The following is a 20046-nucleotide window of genomic DNA, read 5'->3' on the forward strand; positions in this document are numbered from 1 at the left end:
AAGCTTCTTTTTTTATTTTGTTTAATTCAATAAGGTACCGCTCGGTTGGAGAGGGCTATGATGCAATAACTTTTTGTTGTCAGCTCACATATATTGAAATGAACCTGTCAGTTCTGTAAATGCGCCATTTCCTTCTGAGATATATCCATCCAATCAAAGATGATTCAGTATGCATCTTGGTATATTTTAAGGTGGATCGATTCGGTTCGATTCAATGCATTCGCATCAATCAACAAATGACTTTCCGATGCAAATTGTTTTTTTTTGTTCTACCCCTATTATTTTCGATTAAAAAATACAGATTTATATTTATCCATGCCACCCTCGCATCGAAACAGAACAATCAACTGCTCTTCCACGAGAAGACAAAAGGTACATAATTTAACCCGTATATCCGTATCTACTCTTTGTTCATCGTTTTGCAGAGTGGTGAGCGGTGATATTTTTTTTTAATTATTCACATTTTAGTTTAATTAAAAAAAAATGTCTGTTCCAATACTTTTGGTGTCAAAAGGTGCTGTGTATTGATTCGTTTAACACGTAATGTAATTATAAGCTGGAATTCGGAACTTTTGGCAGATAGACATCTTTGGATCTGAAACCCAAATGTCTAGAATTGACCTTGCTGTTCCAATTATTTTGGAGGGCACTGTGTGTGTGTGTGTGTGTGTGTGTGTGTGTGTGTGTGTGTGTGTGTGTGTGTGTGTGTGTGTGTGTGTGCGCGTGCACTACTGTAAGAATCTTGACAACCTCTTTGAAAGTGAATAATATCTTATAAATATTCATGTTCTCGATTGCTTATCCTCATGAGTTGCAAACTCATGGCATAACTGCACACACACACACGCACACACACATGCACGAGCACCAACATTTACATACTGGTTTGGGTTTTTTTGCATTAAGTATAACAACGTGAGGAAAAAAAACTACTAAAAGCCGAAACAAAGCTTAAAAACTGAAAAAAAAACTGGAAATATCTCTAAAACCTGATGTGCTACATAAAAAGTAATGGCATTTTTCAAATCAGTGTCAAAATAGGTTCAAGGACACCAAACGCCATCTCTGATTAAAATTTGCTGTTGACCAGTGTAATACACCATGCATCGCTGCAATACAGTTAAGGTTTGTGACATCAGAAGTTCTGAAGGTTCTTATTTTAAAAATAACAGCAACTCAGTCGGTGGATGTTTTTCAGAGATCGCAGGGGATGTCAAGGAGAACAGAGCAGAGGCTGTGAGCATTTCAGAAAGCCAGCAAATAACGGTAAGCAAGCAAATGTCATTTGGCCCAGGTGGATTTCTCTCTGCTTGGCTTGTGACATTTCAGTCACTGTATGGGAATAACGTTGCCTTCAGCAAATGCAGAAAGTAAAGTCAAAATAGTCTCCGAGTGCATTCAGTTGCCTTAGACTGATCTTCCATATCCACTTTTTAAATACCATCCCATAATATGAAGCATGTACACAATGTTGCATGTACGCTGGTGCCCTGCTGATACCCGCGAAAGCAAAGAAGTCAAATATTAATTAGCGGATTTGCAAGATGTATTCAGACTTACCTTGACGATCGTAAGTCTACATACACCTGACAAATGCCGGTTTTCTTGTGATATAAAAGAATGGGTCAAAGATAAACCATTTAAAAACTTTTTCCACTATTAATGTGATGATCACATTGAAATTTATTAACCCTCACCATTTACCGCGAATTGCTTCTGATTAACTCTCAAGGACCATTTTTCTGTAGTTGTTTTCTCGCAGATGCTTGAAAGTTCAACCTTGGTTTCATCGGACCATACACAAACACAACACCGCTGGTCGCCAAAAGAATAATCTACACACAGCCAAGCATGGGCATGGCAATGTCATACTTTGGAGCTGTTTTTCCTTCAGCTGGAACTGTAGCCGTAAGCAAGGTCAAATGAATTATGAACAGTTCAAATTAGCAGTCAATGTCAGCACAAAGCCTTCAGGCTTCTGATAGAATGCATAAAACGTTTGGAAAAGGTCCACTAGTACGACTGATATTTATTTGGGATTAATCAGAGGCACTTCAAATTGAGGGGTGTGTTGACTCCCATTTAACCTTGAATTCGACGGCCACATTATAATGAGTGTGACCAGAATGTATCAATTTATTTTCATTTCCCCAATGAAAAATTATTTTTGAATCATTCGTGTTGTGCATGTTAAAGGTCACATTAATGGTGGATTTTTTTTTTTTTTTACATCAAAAAAAAATCAGTAGTTGAACAGAGCTGTGTATATTCTTTCCTCTTCTATTCCAATTTGAGGGAGTCAGACTCTTACAGGAACTGAGGCTCGGAAGATAGTTATACTGTATGACAAATGGCGATAAAGTCAAGATTTGCTGCCTTTTTTACCCCCCAATTGAAAATGTGCTGCTAGGAACTGTCACATTTTTAGCACACGAGTGACATCTAGTGGTGAACATTTTCAGACATGCGTGCATCTTTGAACCATGATTACGTCCACACGTCCCCTTCGGTCTCCCCACGCAGCAACACGCGAACTCTTTCCCGGAGGATACATTTCAGTAAGATGCTTCAAAATGACTTGAAGCAAGCTTTAGCGAAAGAGAGAGGATAAAAGTCGAAGGGCGGGGGTGGTCCCTCCGGCGAGGGGGGTTGTCAAAAATTGGGACTTTGAAGTAGATTCACAAATTAAATTAGGAGAAAGGGTGGATAGGCTATAAAAGTGTAACCACAACTCGTGGCACGCCCTTCAAAAATTAAGTTTCGACTAAGCAGAGCTGTAGTCAAAATGTCTTCAATTAATTTTGAGCGTAAACACGCACACAGACAAACACACACACACACACACACACACACACACACACACACACACACACACACACACGACAAGTTGCTAAAAAAAAAGTCTCTGTCAGGTCTCTACGAAGGGTGAATAGTTTTGCTCCACTCTATTTTATTTTAAAATACTTAGCCTGGAATTGGTGAGAAAGAGAAGTTGGCATGACATCCCAATGAGCGTGAGATGTCTTTCTAAAAGCAAAGCACGAATGATTTACAGCATAAGTGAATGTAGCCATGTGAAAAACAAATAAATGAGCAGAGAACCGCTGCCACGAAACTGACCAAGACCCAATCTGGTGATCTAGCGTTCTTGTTTGCACTGCTCTTATCTCACTGATGGACAATGCGACAAATCATTCTGAAACATATTCATATCGGTGCGATGAGATTGTCTTTGTGACACACACACACACACACACACACACACACACACACACACACACACACACACACACACACACACACGCACGCACACACACACACATTTGAGTTCATCATTAGCATTAGCTTATGTTGCCTTACGTTTGTGGCCTCAAACAGCACTTTTATGAACATTGGTGTCGCGGAGGGAGCGGTGATAAGGTTGATTTGTGTGGAAGTTGTCTTTGGCACAATGTTCCCAGCACATCAATTAAAAATAAAGGTGTGTTATGACAAGGGGATTGCTCAGGAGAGGCTTTAAATTGGGAACCAGAAGAGCAAAGAGCCTCTTTTCGTCAGCTCCAGCGTCCCCTTTGCAGGTGAGCATCCAGGTGCGTTGTGAAATGCAATGGCCCTCTTTATTTGATATTGAGCCCCCCACCACCTCTGCCCATCCCGCTCTTACAGGCATGACTGTGTCATACACTCTTGAGGTGGCTAACGTGAGGTTTGGAGGCTTCTCCAAGCTTTTGTTCAGGTGGAAGGGCAGCATATACAAGCTGCTCTACAAGGAGTTTCTCCTCTTCTGCGGGGTCTACGTCTTTTTCAGTGCGCTCTACAGGTGGGCCATATCTTCATATTATTGGTGACGTGAGAAAATTGGTATCCTGAGCTCAGCATCGTATCATCACACCATGATCTTATTGTTATGGTTGAACAAATATTGTGAAAACACTGTCTTGTGACAATTTTGTTTTTTTTGGTCAAAATATCATTAAGTGTAATGATATCATTGGTATCGTCAGCAAAATATCATGGGACTATATTTATTGGTATTTTTTAGCTACATTTCCCAATAACAACATATTGGGATCCTATTTTTATAGTTGGCTAAATAAAAAAATTCAATTTTGTGATGAATGTGTATTGTTGGAAAAGACGAGTAATAACATCATATTGCAGTGTTATTGGTATCTTTGTTCAAATATACAATTGGCCTATATAATCACATTATTGGTTCATTGTTATATGTATCAATTCATCATCTACCGATATCTGACTCCGGTTTGTTTTGATGTTTTGAACACACAAAGGTTGATGTTGACACCCAAGCAGCAGGATGTGTTTGAGCGTTTCGTTCTTTACTGTGACCAGTTCACCAACACCAGCTTCATCCCTGTTCTCTTTGTTCTTGGTAGGTAGAGTAGCTTTATTCCTACCTTCTATCTCGGACTATAGAAACATTGGCATCAATCTTTAACTATCTTGCAGGATTTTACGTAACATTGGCGTTTAATCGTTGGTGGGGTCAATACACCAGCTTCCCGCTGCCCGACAACCTCATGATGGTGGTCTCTGGGAACGTCCACGGAGCCGACGAGAGGGGTCGCCTGTTGCGGCGCACTCTCATGCGATACGCCAATCTGTCATCAGTGCTGATCCTGCGCTCCATCAGCACCAGAGTTCGCAAGCGCTTCCCCACGCTGGAGCACGTGGTGGAGGCTGGTAGGTGCCACGCAAACACCAGTTTGACATCCAGGCAGTTGCCCACCTGTATAAATCTAAAAAAAAAAAATTTTGTCTTCAGGCTTCATGACATCACCCGAGCTGAAGATTTTGGAGTCGCTGCATTCGGACTTCAACAAGTACTGGATGCCGCTAACCTGGTTCTCCAACCTGGCGTCTAGAGCGAGAGAAGAGGCCCGCGTGAGGGACGACATCGCTTTGAGACTCCTCATGGATGTGATTCACTTTACTTTCTTCTTCAGATGAAACAATCCACTGTCAGGCATCGTATGTATTTTCTGTCCTGTTGAATGGATTCCCTTGAGAAGTCATTCGTGGCTGTCATTGCAGGAGCTGAATAACTATCGGGCCAAATGCAGCCTCTTGTTCCACTATGACTGGATCAGCATCCCTCTGGTCTACACTCAGGTGAGACGACCACACCTCCTCCTTCCATCGTCTTTGTTTGGCTCCACTGTCTCGTTATACAGGTGGTGACGTTAGCAGTCTACTCCTTCTTCGCCTTTTGCGTCGTCGGACGCCAGTTCCTGAACCCGGAAAAAGGCTACAAGGACCACAAGCTTGACCTTTACGTGCCCATCTTCACGCTGCTGCAGTTCTTCTTCTATGTTGGATGGCTCAAGGTGGGAGAGCTGATCATCAACCCGTTTGGAGAGGATGACGACGACTTTGAGACCAACCAGCTGATTGACAGAAATATTCAGGTGCTTGCATTCTATCCCGACAACTTCTGCTTTTTTTTGAGGTGTTACGGTGCTGACATTGTGTCCTTAAAGGTGTCCATGCTGGCTGTGGATGACATGTACCAGAACCTGGCACCACTAGAGAAAGACAAGCACTGGGCCCAAAAACATTTCTCCATCCCTTACACTATGTCCACTGCAGCGGACCGCCTGAGACCTGCTTTCAAAGGCTCCACCTTTGATATGAGGTCTGTCATGTCCTCGTATTGTGTCATCTGTATTTTTAGCCAGGTGTCATGACATTTTCATGTCTTGATACTGTCTGCATCGCTAGTCACATTGTTGACAATAAATGACAATACTGTACGATGATAACTTGATTGTTGGGAAAATATGAAGATATCAGCGTCTTTGGACAAAATTATAAGATCATACAGTATTGTGATATTATCAGTATCGATATTCAGGTATCAGACTTAAATTTAACGGTCTGATTCCAATCCTCTCTCAGAGCGAGAGTTCAGTGGGCTACTATAGTTCTGAAATCAGACCGATCATGCGAAAATTTGGAGCATCCTTAACCACATAACAATCTGTATCATGACAGTATTGATATCATTGGTCAAATATCATAATGCGATATTAGTATCACCTGCTGAATAGTACATCAAATAATACCTCCAAAATACTGCATTTTGATAAGCATATGGGTATTGATGGACTATCATACCACTTCCTGATCACATTGGTATCAGCCCAAATATCTTATCGTGTGACAATAATTGGTAGTTTTATGAAATTATTAGTGCATAACACTGGTATCATTGGCCAGCAATCATCCCGCATCTTGCTAGTATCCATTATGTTGGCCATCATCAGGCTAAACACATTGTGTCATCAAAGTATTGATATCATAGTCAAATATATTGTACTAGATTGGTATCAGTAGCTATGTATTAGTATCAGTAGCTATGTATTAGTATAACCGTCCAAATCCTCGATCTAAAATGGAATTGTCATATTTGCAGGATGAGCCTGGAGGATGTAGAGCTGGAGCAGCCTGATACTTTGCCTCGACGGGGCTCCTCACTGGAGGATAAAGACTGCCTCCGGCTGGGGCACAACCTTCCATCGTTAATGAATGTGTCGACACATAACTTTATGGAGGATGTCAACCAGGAGGATGAGATCCCTTTTACACAAGATGGTTAAAGCAGAATCTACACTAGCCCACCATTTTGTTGGAACACTGAAAATTGATTTCACCCAAATTAAATGGGAAGTCAATTCCATTTTCTTTACAGCAATATGTTCTACGCACCTCCACTAGTCTTTTAAGACATTGTGATTGTGGAATATGAGTTAAGCAGCAAAATCCACCCGTTTTAGTCATCTCAAGGGTGGGCCATTTTGCCACTTTCTGCGAACTGAAAACATCACAGCTCACCTGTTTCCTGAAGCTGAGCCATGACTGGTTGTAACCAGAGCCCCGAGAAACTGGTGTCATTTTCAGTCAACTGCACAGGGCAATATGGCAGGCCCTGAGATGAACAAAAACGGGCGGATTTTCCACTCAACTCGTAGTCCACAAAGGCAATATTAATCAAAATCCCATGTTTACACGACGAGTAGGACTGGACAGAACTTAAGTAAACGTTTGGGTTCATTTCCCCTTTGATGAATTTTCCCACAATTCAAACATCTCAGTTCCTGTGTGTGAAAATAAGCAATAAAAAGGGTTCAACTGACCCACAATCGTTTTAGCTAAAATAGAAATAACTTTACTGACATTTGCTCCAAGGTTAGATGAGGTCACTATACGTCAGCTGCCATTTGAAGTAATGAAAGAATGCAACATTTGACACATTCAATTTAATTAACAGATACAAGACATACTTGTAAAAAAAATCTGTGACAGGACAAAAAAACAGCACAATCCAAGTCGCCTCTGGAGTATGGAAAGAGTCTCCAATCACCACACTTAGCCCAAATCACTAAAAAGAAAAGCGAACATTTATGGGAGAGGGAAACGGCTCGTATTGACATTTAAAGCAAACGTTGGCAGTGTTCCAGGGCTTAAAGTCAGGTTCTGGTAAACTGGATTTCACATGAACCTGTGCCAAGTCCCGACATTTTTCTACCCCAATATGAAGACACCACAGCAGAGATGGTCGTATCTGGCATGGGGAGCAAACGATTGGGGATTTACATCTGCATATTAAAAATACGGGCGCACACACCTGAAAGGGAATCCCCCAGTCAGCAGGGGCCCAAGTCACTATAGAGAAAAAAAGCAGACATTTAAGGGAGAGTGAAGCACACGCCACATTTGCATTTAAATACATTAGGAATGTCTCAGGGCTGCATTTAGGTTCTGGTAAACTGGATTTTACACAACCTGGGTTAGTCCTCATGCTTTTTCTCCCAATACAAAGATTCCACAGCAGAGAGGGTGGTCTCTGGCATGACAGTATATGATTGGGGTTATATCTATCTATAAATAAACATAACACACCTGAAGCCGGGCCTGCCCAAAGCCAGTCAACTGCTGCATTTACCACTGGGGACAGAGGAATAGAGTTTGAAAGTATGTCCATATAAAAGTTAACGAGCAACCGCAACTTGGTGTGCTAAGTGTGAAAGTTCACCATGGTGTTAAGTCTGCATAATGTGTTAGAAAGACATCAGCGCACACATGACGAGTAGGCATGGGCCAGTATCAGATTCTGATGGGATGGTAATTGAGCAAAATCGCACAGTAATGCAGTTACAGCTCAAAGATATATGTTTCAATATTTGCAGGTCCCACTGAAACGGGTGATTTTTAAGTATGTGATCTACCTTAGTACTGGTAACTGGCCCATGCCTAATGACAAATACAATGTACAACTCACCTTGAGTTCAAATTGAGAGTCACTACTGATATCGCGACGTGGCCAGCAGTTGCAAAGTAATGCTGCAAGACAAAAAAACCTCACTAATTGAAACCACTTGCACTTTGATGTTACCTCACAGACATGGAAGATGTTTGGGCAGCAATAGTGGTATTTAACAGGCATCACTCAACCCTTGTGACAGTATTCAAAGGCAACTTTTCCGAGGCTACATTTGTCCAAAATGGCAGTACGTATGAGATGCGTGTGCGGCCCAGCACTAGGCCCGTTCCGGCGAGGGTCCAGGAACGGGCCACTCTCGTCGGGCCTCGCCCTGCAGCCACTCAGCAACAGAAGGTTCTAAAACAGAACCTGTGGGGCTGAGGACATGTGCAGGGACTTCCTCTTCCAGCACAGTAACACTGAGCCAGACACGTCGCCTGGGCAGCTGACTGTGTGCTGGTTGATATAAAAAAATGCCGTTATCTATTTGGCATTTTTGGTGAGGGGATTCTAACTATTTTATCCGAGCACTTAAAATTTATCTCACATAAAGTATCTGATCAACGTAACTTCCAAAACTGCCAATGGAGAACCGGACAAGTTGACTACTCTAATTTTGGCTTCAACCTCACAATTAGCTTAGTTGGTTAGAACTAATGGAATCTTCTGGTGGTAAATGTAACTTCCATAAAATCTTATGACGTTTTTGGTTCTACATAAACAAAAACCACGCAAATAAAAGAGACTCCAGAAATGGTGAATCTCGAATAGGTGGTGTCTCACTCTACTGGGAAGTTGGGAGTCCAAGTTTGAAATGCATGCCTTCAATTGTCACAAACCAATTTAAACGTATTACTCTGGTCTTTACAGCAATGTTGTTTACCTATTTCCAAGGACACAAAGTAGTTTGTTCGTTTCATCCCACGTCTACGGCTCTGATTTCATTCCACTGGGAGGCCCTCATCCCTGAAACAAACAAGTTTGAATTCAAAGCCGGTCTGATGGTCAATCACGAAAGACTGCAGGACCCCGACGTTTAAAATACTGGATATTATACAAAAACGTCATTAATATATGTTCAAAGTATTTTAACTGCGAGTATTAGCACAAGAGCCCTTGAAACCTTTAGCTTTAGCGGTGCATTCCTTAAAAATCGCTCACGTGCATCGTGCCGACCTCGTGCATCGAGTTCCGTCACAATTATTTATGCTCACAATTCAAACAGCATATTAAAATTAACATTATAATGACGGGAAACGATTTACACAAACTGTAACGCGTGAAAATCCTACCGAGGTCAGCTGTACGAGAACTCGACATGGACGACATGTACCACGTGTAAGACATCTCACAGGATCAAGAGCGAGAAGGAGAGAGCGGAAGTCACGTGCCAAAAATATACCCTCTGTCGCTGTGCATTGTGGGGAAAAGTGGGACGGCCTCAAAATCAAATGACATAAATTTCCTTTTACATTCATATTTTTAATGGTTTGTATTTTGTATTACTTATTGGATTTTAAATATTATATTCGTCAATGTTAGTGTCGCTTTGTACATTTTTATTTGATCACATTGCTAATTTACGAAACAATGGTTTTTTTTTTAATTCAAAATCAATAAATTAATTTCTATTTAAACGTTTTTACAGTAAGAAAACCGACTACCCTACCAAAAAAAGACAAATCACATGTAATTTTAAGTACGGAAATCAGAGCGGGTCAAAAGAATCGAAAGCACTTCCGTAGTGTACCGTCACGTCTCCCTATTATCAACACCGATTAAAGATTCAACGAAAAATAAGGCGCTGGCAGCCATTAACGGTACGTGGAATATTAGGTCAATTTAGTTAAATGTCGTTTCTATGTAGTGTCTACCATTTGTTAAGACCCTTTGATAACTTGTGGGCTGCTCAATTCACAACACATTGCTAGCTTGCCGTGTTAGCTTCCTCGAGGACTTGACTGATTTACCACCAGGTCCATCGGAACTTTGCTCACCGATTCACCTTTAGACTCTCTGTGTGAGAGCTTGAAAGCAACGCCCTGCGCGTGACTGCTGCTTTTGTGTTTGACGTTCAGAAATTTCGTTTTTGTTTCGTTTGACAGGTGGGGTCCCAGCGCAAACGGGGAAGACCGTGGGGTCATGTCATCTGACTGCCACTTACATCCATCTCCACCATCATCATGTCTCTGGGGGACAGTCCTCACTTGCTGCTCGGCCGGATTCGCTTTCTGAACCGTTGTATTGAGTGTTTCCGAAAGAGCGAGCCCCTTCCCGACAGCCTGTGTTATGTGCCCAGAGAAGTGTGCTATAAAATCTGCAAGGATTCGTCCTCCAGCTCCTGCGCCGCTGCCTCGGGGGCCTCCACGGGAGGCTCCGGTAAGACTGTGGTATCCGTCTTTGACAGCCCACACCAGAGTCCGATTAATAAGAAACTATGCAAGTACGCCATTGAGCTAAAGAAAGGGATGTGTATCCGGACCTCAGGGGAGGAGTACTGTAACAGCCAAGGTCTCTGGGTCAAGATAAATAAGGTAAGAAGCAGTGGGTCCTGGCCCCGGATGCAATTACCTTCTTTTAACCATGATGTCAAATTTCCGTGCGGCAAAAGCTAAAGACATTTTAGTTACTCCACTGATAAACAAAAACGTCATTTAATCAACCATGGTGGAAACGCGGACAAAGTTAACTTCACCACTAAGGGACAGGCTTATTGACGTTCCTGTTGCTTGGATAAATGGCACTGACATGCTCTTGACATTGAAATAGTGTGTTATAGTATACTAGCAAGCTAGCCATAATGTTTTACTACAAACCCAATTCCAGTGAAGTTGTGATGTTGTATTGAACATTAATGAAAACAGAATACAGTGATTTGAAAATCATGTTCAACCCATATTTAATTGAATACAAAGACACAATGTTTCATGTTCAAAAATGTGTGTCTGTGTGTGTGTCCAGGAGCAGCTGGAAGAACACCGTCCTGGGCAAGAGCTCGAGGAAGGCTGGATCCTGGTGTGCAAGCACACTGAGGGCGGCGACAGGCTGGTGCCGGTGGAGTCGCCCGAGACGGTGGGCAGACAACAGCAGCTCTTGGGCTACGACCACAAGGCCTGTAACAGGTGGGAGCACGTGGTGGACGTGGAGAATGCCATGTTCCTTGGATCCAAACCCAAGATAGCGGAGCCGGACACCGCCGCGGTAGAGAAGCTGAGGTGAGTCTGAAGTAATAAATGTTTAATTAGAAAGCTGCTGAAGTGTACCGATGTCACGGACTGTTTTTTAAAACAGATATAATTTCACTGAAAATGGTGCGTCGTTCCACTGGTCATCACGTTTTTACAAAAAAAAAAATGTAATCAGATATGCAAGTAAAGTTTTCTAGATAAGCTTTTTTTGTGCTGATTCAAAATCTGCCCTCATGTTTTTTTCTACCACATAATAATAATAATAATAATGATAGTGCTAAAAATAATAACAATGATAATATGTATGGTAATATATTTAATAGTATTAATGGTCAGGTGAAGCAACAGGCGGATTGTTTTTTTTCTGAAACATCATAGCTATAAATTACAATACATGGTAAAATCTGAACTGTGCAATGTTTTATAGGTTAAACCCCCCAAAAAATGAACTCGAGACCTGCAAAATGTTTGACTAACGAGATGGACTCAAATGCACAACACCAGTCACAGATTCAAACCAAAGTCTTTTGTGCTCTTAAGGATGTTCAAATAAAACATTGACTCATTACTGTTAGGTATATACCTCCAACGTGGACATATGAATGCGATGAGGACCTGGTGCACTACTTCTATGACCACATTGGCAAAGAGGATGAGAACCTGGGCAGCCTGAAGCAGAGCGTGACCAGTATTGACGTTTCTTCATGTTCGGTGAGTAGCAAAGACGACTCAAGTTCCAGACAAAAAGTTTGTCAAAACAATACGGAATGCTGATCACATCACTGCCAGGAGGACCCCAGCGGCGGCGTGAACAGCTTGACAGATGGCGACACCAAAACATATTGGGAGAGCGATGGAATGCAGGGACAGCACTGGATACGCCTTCACATGAAGAGGGGCACTGTTGTCAAGTCAGGAGCCACCGCCGCCAACAAAGCCAGTGTTGCGTTGTTGTTGTGATCCAAGTGCAAATGTTTGTCCGTTGTGTTGTAGTAAGCTGATTTTGACGGTGGACTCCACAGACGACAATTACATGCCAAAGAGGGTGACCGTCTACGGAGGCGAGGGAGACACCCTGAAGAAGCTGAGTGACGTCACCATTGACGAGTGAGCCTCTTAAAATTGCCGCATTTCAATCTGCAGACTCTGATTCAGCACAGTATAACTTTTAAACGCCTTTGCCTCACTTTGTCTGCAGCAATCTGATTGGGGAGATATGCGTGCTGGAAGACATGTCATCTCACCTGCCAGTCATTGAGGTCCGAATTGAGGAATGTCGGGGTGAGATTTGATTTACAGATGCAGGTGGGGCGAGGTATTGGTTGGAAGGAGGGAGCAATTATTTGTACAATTGTAATTTTGGAAGACAGTAGTTATCGCAGGATTTCCGTTCCACAACCCCTAGCAATAGATGAAAATCTCTGAAGTCACAGTTAAATATGAATTTTATGAATTAGAGGGCTCCAGACTGGTCCTTTATGGCGGCATCTTGCTCCGAACATTTGGGAGCAAGTTACTTTTTCATTTACACGCGCTCGTGCTGCCAGGATTTTTTTTTAAATGACTATTCCTGAATATTTTTTGTTGCTGACAAACTTCTGCTCCACACTTGATCCCAATTATCAGTAATATAGTGAAAATGAGTGGCGTGAAGATTTACGTCTTTAGTGGACTTGCTGTGTGCGCCCCTAAATTTATGACGTACGGGTTAGATTCAGCGAAACATCATAAATTACAATGCATGGTCAAATCTGACTCCTGTTCAAGAGGGCGAAAAAAAAAATAAAGGATGAAAGGTTGACAATAATTCTTGATGCTTGACAGATGGCCAATTGATAAAATGTTTTTTTGAACCATCTATCATTTCGTGTATATGTGGCCCTTTCTTTGGAAAAGATGAGGGTATAGATGTGCGCATCCGAGGCTTGAAGATCAAGTCGTCATGCGAGCGAGACCTTGGACTGAACGCCGACGTCTTTCAGTCCTCCTACTTGGTGCGCTACCCCCGTCTGCAGGGGACGCCGGCTGATGTCCTTTACCGTCGAGCGCTGATCATCCAGAGGTCGTAAATGTTTGTAGTCAAGCAAGCCAAATGAAAAATGCTCATATGGGCTAAGTGTGAAAAATCATCCCTTGATGTTTCTTTTCACAGGTTCATTTGTTTACTAGACAACGTTCTCCCGCACTTTGTGCCTGCCTGGGATTACAGCCTGGGCACCTTCAACCACATCAAAGTGAGTTTATTGGTGTTTCATATATTTAAGATGAACTTGTTCATTTAAACTGTGATTTTCAAGGATCGACTTTGTATGGACGATCGACTGTTTGACATCTGACACTCACATCATTTGGGTTGACAGCAATTGTTGCAGTCAGATTTTATACATCTCACCAAACACTTGGCGTCATCTATCACAGACAGTTGTGATAGTATCCCACTTTTGAAAGGTTATGAATAAAAGTACAGTCTGCGCGTGAAAGACATTTCTGATGCAGTTTTGAGATTTTTTTTTTTTTTTTTTTTGGCTTTGTTTCTTTGCACTACCTTCCAGAGCATAAAGCAGTTCCTACTGCAGTCCAAACGCCGCTCTGCGCTGGTCACGCAGTGCCTGAAGGACTCAGAGACCAGCAAGCCCAACTTTCTGCCGTGCCTCTACATCAACAGGCGGCTTGCCATGGAACACAGGGATAACCCCTCGCTGGACCCCAGCTGCAAGAACGCCGTGTTCAGTCAGGTCAGCTCTGCTTGATTTTATGGTGGCCAAAGTACATAATAGAGATACTCAATCAACTCCTTTTATCAAGTGAGAGTCAAAAAAGAAAAAAAAAAGTCTCTGAAATGTAGTCTGTAGAGATTGAAGACATTTTCGACCAGCCTATTTTGACAAAGTAAAGAGTACAAAGTACAGATATCTGTTTACAAATTTAGGGAGTTAAAGAAAAACATCACAAGTATAAACACTCCAGTACAGATGACAAATGCATCTACGTGTAGTCACAAAATGTGTACCTCAATACTTGCCACTACTGCACGTCACAGCTATATTGCGGTCACATTTGTACTTGTAACCCCGCAGGTGTACGAAGGCCTAAAGCCATCCGATAAAATGGAGAAGAGTTTGGATTACAGGTGGCCTGCTCGTTACGACCAGTGGTGGGAATGCAAGTTCATCGCAGAGGGCGTCAAATAGCAGGGAGGCGCCAGGTATGACGGAACCTGAAGAATCCTCTTTATTAATTGTACAGGCAATACTTGAAGTAATATTCCAGCACTATTGACTGTCATATAAGTGCCAGGACAATGAGACTGTGGCTTCTCTGTCAAGCACATGGAATTGGGAACTAAACAGGAAGTTGTGACCAATCAAAATAAGAGCAGTACAGTACCAGTTGAAAAGGATGGAATTAAATGTCTAAATCAAAAAAGCCCTTTCTTCACAAAAAGATGACCACCAGCTCGATTGGGAACAAAAAAGGAAGTTGGGACCAATCAAAATAAGAGCAGTACAGTACTAGTTGAAAAGGATGGAATTAAATGTCTAAATCAAAGCCCTTTCTTCACAAAAAGATGACCACCAGCTCTGGTGAAGAGTTCTACTTTGGGATTGGGAACAAAACAGGAAGTATAGACCTACCACAATAAAAGTAATCACAAGACAAACCGCTCCCGTGCCATGCTAAGGTCACATATGATAGTTCCATGCGCAAAAAAACAAGAATTAAAGCTTTATTTTTTCCCAAATATTTGTTTCATGTGTTTTTTTTTCCTCCTTTTCCATTCTTTTTTTTGGGCTCTGTTTCTCTTCAGGGTGCCTTGGAGGCCAGAGACTACTACGTCCCCAACCCATCCTGCAAAGAATTCCACAAGTATGAGTGGATTGGGCAGCTCATGGGTGCAGCACTTAGAGGGAAAGATTTCCTTGTTAGTGATTCTTGTCTTCTTGATTCTTTTGTCTCGTTTTCAGCCAAACTTAATTTGTTGTTGTTGTTCCTATCTGACAGGTTCTAGCTCTGCCCGGCCTGGTGTGGAAGCAGCTGACCGGCGAGGCAGTCAGCTGGAGCAAAGACTTCCACGCTGTTGACTCTGTGCTGGTGAGGATGTCTGTGTACTATTTTTATTTTCTTATGATATATTCATTTACCATATTTTGCCCAAATCCTCAAATAGTGTCCTCACCAAAAAGCTTTTCGGCTGCATTGTCAGGTCAACCTGTTGGATGCCATGGACAATATGGACCGCGAGACGTTCGAGTTCCGTTTCGGCGAGGAGCTGGTGTACACGACGCTGCTAAGCGATGGCCAGATGGTGGAGCTGGTCCCAGGCGGCGGAAATGTGGCCGTCCGCTACGAGGACCGCCGCGAGTTCATCCGCCTGGTGCAAAAGGCTCGACTGGAGGAAAGCAAGCAACAGGTGCCTTTCCGTGCTATTATCCCGACGCTCGCCTTTTGCCCTTTACGGATCATCCGTCTGTTTGCGGAATCGCAGATCGCGGCATTACAAGCCGGGCTGCTCAAGGTGGTCCCACAGGCGGTTCTGGATCTCCTCACCTGGCAGGAAGTAGAGAAGAAAGTTTGCGGAGACCCAGAGATCAGTGTGGAAGCACTCAAAAGACTCAGTGAGTTGACTGCACAAATAATCTTTGTTATTGTCGCTAATGACTGTGATAGTTAGCATCAGGGGAGGAGAGTTGAACAGCACTGATGTTATCTATTTGTCTGATTGCGGGATGCCGTGTCGTTGTGTAAAAATGTAAATGCAGGTGTAATGCCAGATATCTGTGTGGAAGAAGCTAATGTGTTTCTAATTTGCTTGCCAGCTTGCTATGAGGACCTGGAACAAAATGATGTTCGTGTGCAGTATTTGTGGGAGGCGCTCACCAACTTCACGAATGGTAAGTCGACTCACTCTCTTCATCCTCAACGCATGAATCCATCATCAAACCTGATGACCCCTCACCCGCCCACCATCTTTTCAGAGGACCGTAGCAGATTTCTGAGGTTTGTGACCGGTCGAAGTCGTCTTCCCGCCCCCATTTACATCTTTTCTGACAAGCAAGTATTTTGGCAAGTATAATGATAACTTAACCAGACTCGCAAATGGACATTTTAACCTTTAAACGTTTACTTCCTGCTGTAGCTCTGAGAGCGACGCGCTTCCACAGTCTTCCACATGCTCCAGCACACTCTATTTACCCAACTACCCGAGGTAGTCAGTCAGCCATCTGAAACGCATATTCGGACTGCGTTTATATGCTGTATTTATGAGCCCGCTGAATGTCGCATGTGTGGATTTTGTCATTGAAGCGCCAAAGTTTGCGAGGAGAAGCTGCGCTACGCCGCCTACAACTGCGTGGCCATCGACACGGATGTGAGCCCTTGGGAAGAGTGACCCCTCCAGGAGTTTCGCTGCACTTGCATCACTTTTGAAAAGGAAGAACTGCCAAGTCATCACAGCTGTAAATAATAGAGAAAGAGAAAATAATAAAGAAATGTACTGTTTATGGAAACTTGACTTTTTCTCTCCTGTGATATCTGTGCATTATTGTTTGTGTGACAATCTCAAGAAGATGTAATAGTGATTACACTATTGTAACTATGGCATGTGTAATATACCTGTGATTGGCTCACAGTCGTCCAGGGTGTACTCCCCTCTCACCCAAAGCACCACAAAGGAGCCCCCAAGAGTACTTATCATTCAACAGAGCCTTGAGTATTGAGGAAGAACAGGAGAGTAACAAAAGTTGAAAATGCCACTTCAGGGTTGACAACATTGTCACTCAATTTCCCAAGTGAGAAGGTGACAATGTGGAAAAACAGTCTGTTGTCTGCCTGTCAAGAACCCCCAAAAAGGCTTGGTTTTTAAAGATTATCGAGCCTCATTTTATACAGTATAAATTGCAGGGCATGATAAAAATCCGTATTGCGCAAGCTTTTAGAGGTCAAACTTAAAAAAACAAAAATGAAAATATCTCAAAAACGTAATCTGATGGGGAGAAAAATGTTTTGACATTTTTTAAAGCCGCTTAGGGAGTTTAGGGACAAGTAACGCCAGCTCTGATTAAAATTTGCTATTGACCAGCGTAATTGAAAAAAGAAAGCTCTTCAGATCTCATTAAGACGTCTAGTTGTCGTGAAAACAATTTTGTGGCTGGTGAGTGAAAAAATTATTAAAACTGACATTTCATTCAAACACAGGACAACATAACACGCATTATTTGACAGCAAAACATTAAAAGTGTAAAAAATAGATACTACATTTGGGATGCGTAGAAAATATTTTATATATTATATCTTAATATACAGTATTTGTTTCTATTACTATAAATTATAAAGCAGCATATTTACAAACGTCAAACCGCGTTGTTCAACGTGAATTCTCGCGAGACGAATTGGCTTCAAACCTTCCCATGATCCCTTGCGATTCCTCTTTCTAGCCGGCGCCTGAGAATGGGTACGACTTTTCATGTTTGGGTCGGAGGGCGAATCCGTGTCCATCTGTCGTTTTATACTAGACATTTTGAACTTGCTTGTAAATATATAAATGCTGAGTAGAAATTGAGTAACTATGTTTTCAGTTTGAGTATGTGCGGGCTGGTTGTAATGTTTTAAGGAAGTCGTTTTCCGTGGACGTGTGAAATGCTCCAAGATGGCTCCTCGCTAGCCGTGTCTCGAGCTTTTGATGCCGAATTACGGCATGGCACGCGTGATTGTAGTTTTGGGGACAAAATAAGGTATTTTATCATAGTGTGCTCACGAAGTTGGAGGTTTCCTTGTCATGTAGAAGCTGGTAAATCCAATCATGTGATTTGGACAATCGACGTTAGCGTTGCTGATAATCGCGTAGCATCTTCAAGCTACAACGTGCCTTCTTTACAATTGGTTAAATGTCACAAACTAGCTAAATGTCGTTTTTGTATCCGCTGCTTGCTGCTGTTATAAACATTACAGATTTTTGAAGTCGTGCAGTGCTCTTCCTACGGTTACTGGCTATAGTTTTGACGATGCTTGAGTGACATGATGAAGCTGTTAATGCGGAATCCGAATGCATAGTGTGGACAACCTACCTTGGAGAACTGATCGCTCAAGCATTGTCTGATACTGGTTCGTGTGCATGTGCTCATGCTTGGCCCGCCTTCTAAAACTTCCGATATAATCTTAGGTATCTCGAGGGACAACTGGCACAAACGCCGTAAAACCGGCGGCAAACGTAAGCCCTACCACAAGAAGAGGAAGTATGAACTCGGACGCCCTCCCGCAAACACAAAGGTAAATGTCAAATGTTGTGGTTTATCCTTTAATGTCACGTGAGTGATGAAAACTGGACCTTAGGTAGGTCTTATTTGTACTGTTTTGGTGCAAAGCTTGGGACCTACCCGTGCTAGGCCTTGTCATAGTTACACTGACACACGATTAAGAAATAAGAACAATTTTGACTGGATGGGTTTGATAGTAGTTAAAAGAATTGCTTTTCTTTAGATTGGCGCTCGCCGTATCCACACCGTGAGGGTCCGTGGTGGGAACAAGAAGTATCGTGCCCTGAGATTGGACGTTGGCAACTTCTCATGGGGCTCTGAGTGTAAGTCTCCAAATTTAAGGTGGTTCTAAAGCTTCCTGAGATGTTCAATGAAGATAACTAACTGTCCAGTTCTGCTACTGAATGAATGCAAGTGCTGATATTTGACACTCTGACAATCTCCCTACTGGGAACACTTGGTAGTCATAAATCAGGTGGTAGTTGAAAACCAGCATTTCATCTCACACAGGCTGCACACGCAAGACCAGGATCATCGACGTGGTCTACAACGCCTCCAACAACGAACTGGTCCGAACCAAGACCTTGGTGAAGAACTGCATCGTGCTGGTTGACAGCCTCCCTTACAGGCAGTGGTATGAAGGTCACTACACCACTCCTCTGGGACGCAAGAAGGGAGCCAAGCTGGTGAATGACCAAGTTTTACATACAAATAAGTCTGTCGTCTTTCCGTGAAGATAAACTGTCCAGTTCTGCAACTGAATGGAAGTGATGTTCATAAAAACTCTGAGAAAGACCTGTCATCTCAACCCAATCGCTCTTGAGATGTGTCAGATTGTGACGTTTTGGAGCTAAACTGTCATCAACCCTTGCTCTGCAGACTCCCGAGGAGGAAGAGGTCCTGAACAAGAAGAGGTCCAAGAAGACCCAGAAGAAATATGACGAGCGTAAAAAACTGGCCAAGATCAGCCCACTCTTGGAGGAACAGTTCCTACAGGGAAAACTTCTTGGTGAGCCAAAAGAAAAAAGAGCAGTCCCGCCTATTAGAATGTATAGTAATTATGTCGAAATGAAGTGGGGTACTTGAGTAGCCCGAAGTTAATGTAAATTCCGCATTGTCCATTTGCAGGTTGCATCGCCTCCAGACCAGGGCAGTGTGGCCGAGCAGACGGATACATTCTGGAGGGCAAAGAACTGGAGTTCTATCTGAGGAAGATCAAGGCCAAGAAAGGCAAATAAATGTTTTTCACATGCCAATTAAAAAAATAAGAAACGTCTCAAATTCGTCCTGGTTTTTACTCTCTTAAGAACACCTGTCTTCA

At 42.6% G+C, this 20046-nt stretch overlaps 3 protein-coding genes and 1 long non-coding RNA gene across 4 annotated transcripts; 3 read left to right on the forward strand and 1 right to left on the reverse strand.

The window, feature by feature from the left end:
- The first annotated feature begins 1195 nt into the window (after positions 1-1195).
- Positions 1196-6709, forward strand: best4 (bestrophin 4). Its single transcript, XM_019871637.1, has 10 exons — positions 1196-1266; positions 3497-3578; positions 3667-3820; positions 4293-4393; positions 4471-4704; positions 4787-4941; positions 5056-5133; positions 5196-5429; positions 5502-5656; positions 6437-6709. Exons 3-10 carry the CDS (start codon positions 3669-3671, stop codon positions 6618-6620), a joined length of 1293 nt encoding a protein of 430 aa, XP_019727196.1. The 5' UTR covers positions 1196-1266; positions 3497-3578; positions 3667-3668; the 3' UTR covers positions 6621-6709.
- Positions 6710-7261: 552 nt separating this feature from the next.
- On the reverse strand, positions 7262-9709 carry LOC109516846 (uncharacterized). The gene is made up of 6 exons (XR_002168432.1): positions 9577-9709; positions 9168-9250; positions 8303-8364; positions 7924-7968; positions 7649-7686; positions 7262-7402 (listed from the first exon to the last, which is right to left on the reverse strand). It is a non-coding gene; the product is annotated as an uncharacterized LOC109516846 (long non-coding RNA).
- A 277-nt stretch (positions 9710-9986) lies between these two features.
- Positions 9987-16984, forward strand: hectd3 (HECT domain containing 3). Its single transcript, XM_019871674.1, is given in 19 exon segments — positions 9987-10104; positions 10390-10818; positions 11246-11499; positions 12048-12183; positions 12262-12383; positions 12466-12579; positions 12671-12753; positions 13369-13534; positions 13625-13706; positions 14025-14207; positions 14550-14728; positions 15241-15394; positions 15475-15564; positions 15677-15883; positions 15959-16088; positions 16290-16364; positions 16449-16536; positions 16610-16678; positions 16777-16984. Coding segments are annotated over 18 exon segments (2568 nt in total). The 5' UTR covers positions 9987-10104; positions 10390-10467; the 3' UTR covers positions 16862-16984.
- An 846-nt stretch (positions 16985-17830) lies between these two features.
- rps8a (ribosomal protein S8a) lies at positions 17831-20001 on the forward strand. The gene is made up of 6 exons (XM_019871676.1): positions 17831-17923; positions 18632-18738; positions 18949-19048; positions 19236-19411; positions 19605-19734; positions 19854-20001. The coding sequence occupies exons 1-6, from the start codon at positions 17920-17922 to the stop codon at positions 19961-19963; spliced, it is 627 nt and encodes a 208-aa protein (XP_019727235.1). The 5' UTR covers positions 17831-17919; the 3' UTR covers positions 19964-20001.
- Positions 20002-20046: the final 45 nt, after the last annotated feature.

The sequence above is a fragment of the Hippocampus comes genome, unplaced genomic scaffold (genome assembly GCF_001891065.2).
Source record: "Hippocampus comes isolate QL1 unplaced genomic scaffold, H_comes_QL1_v1.1 scaffold217, whole genome shotgun sequence".
Lineage (NCBI taxonomy): Eukaryota > Metazoa > Chordata > Actinopteri > Syngnathiformes > Syngnathidae > Hippocampus > Hippocampus comes.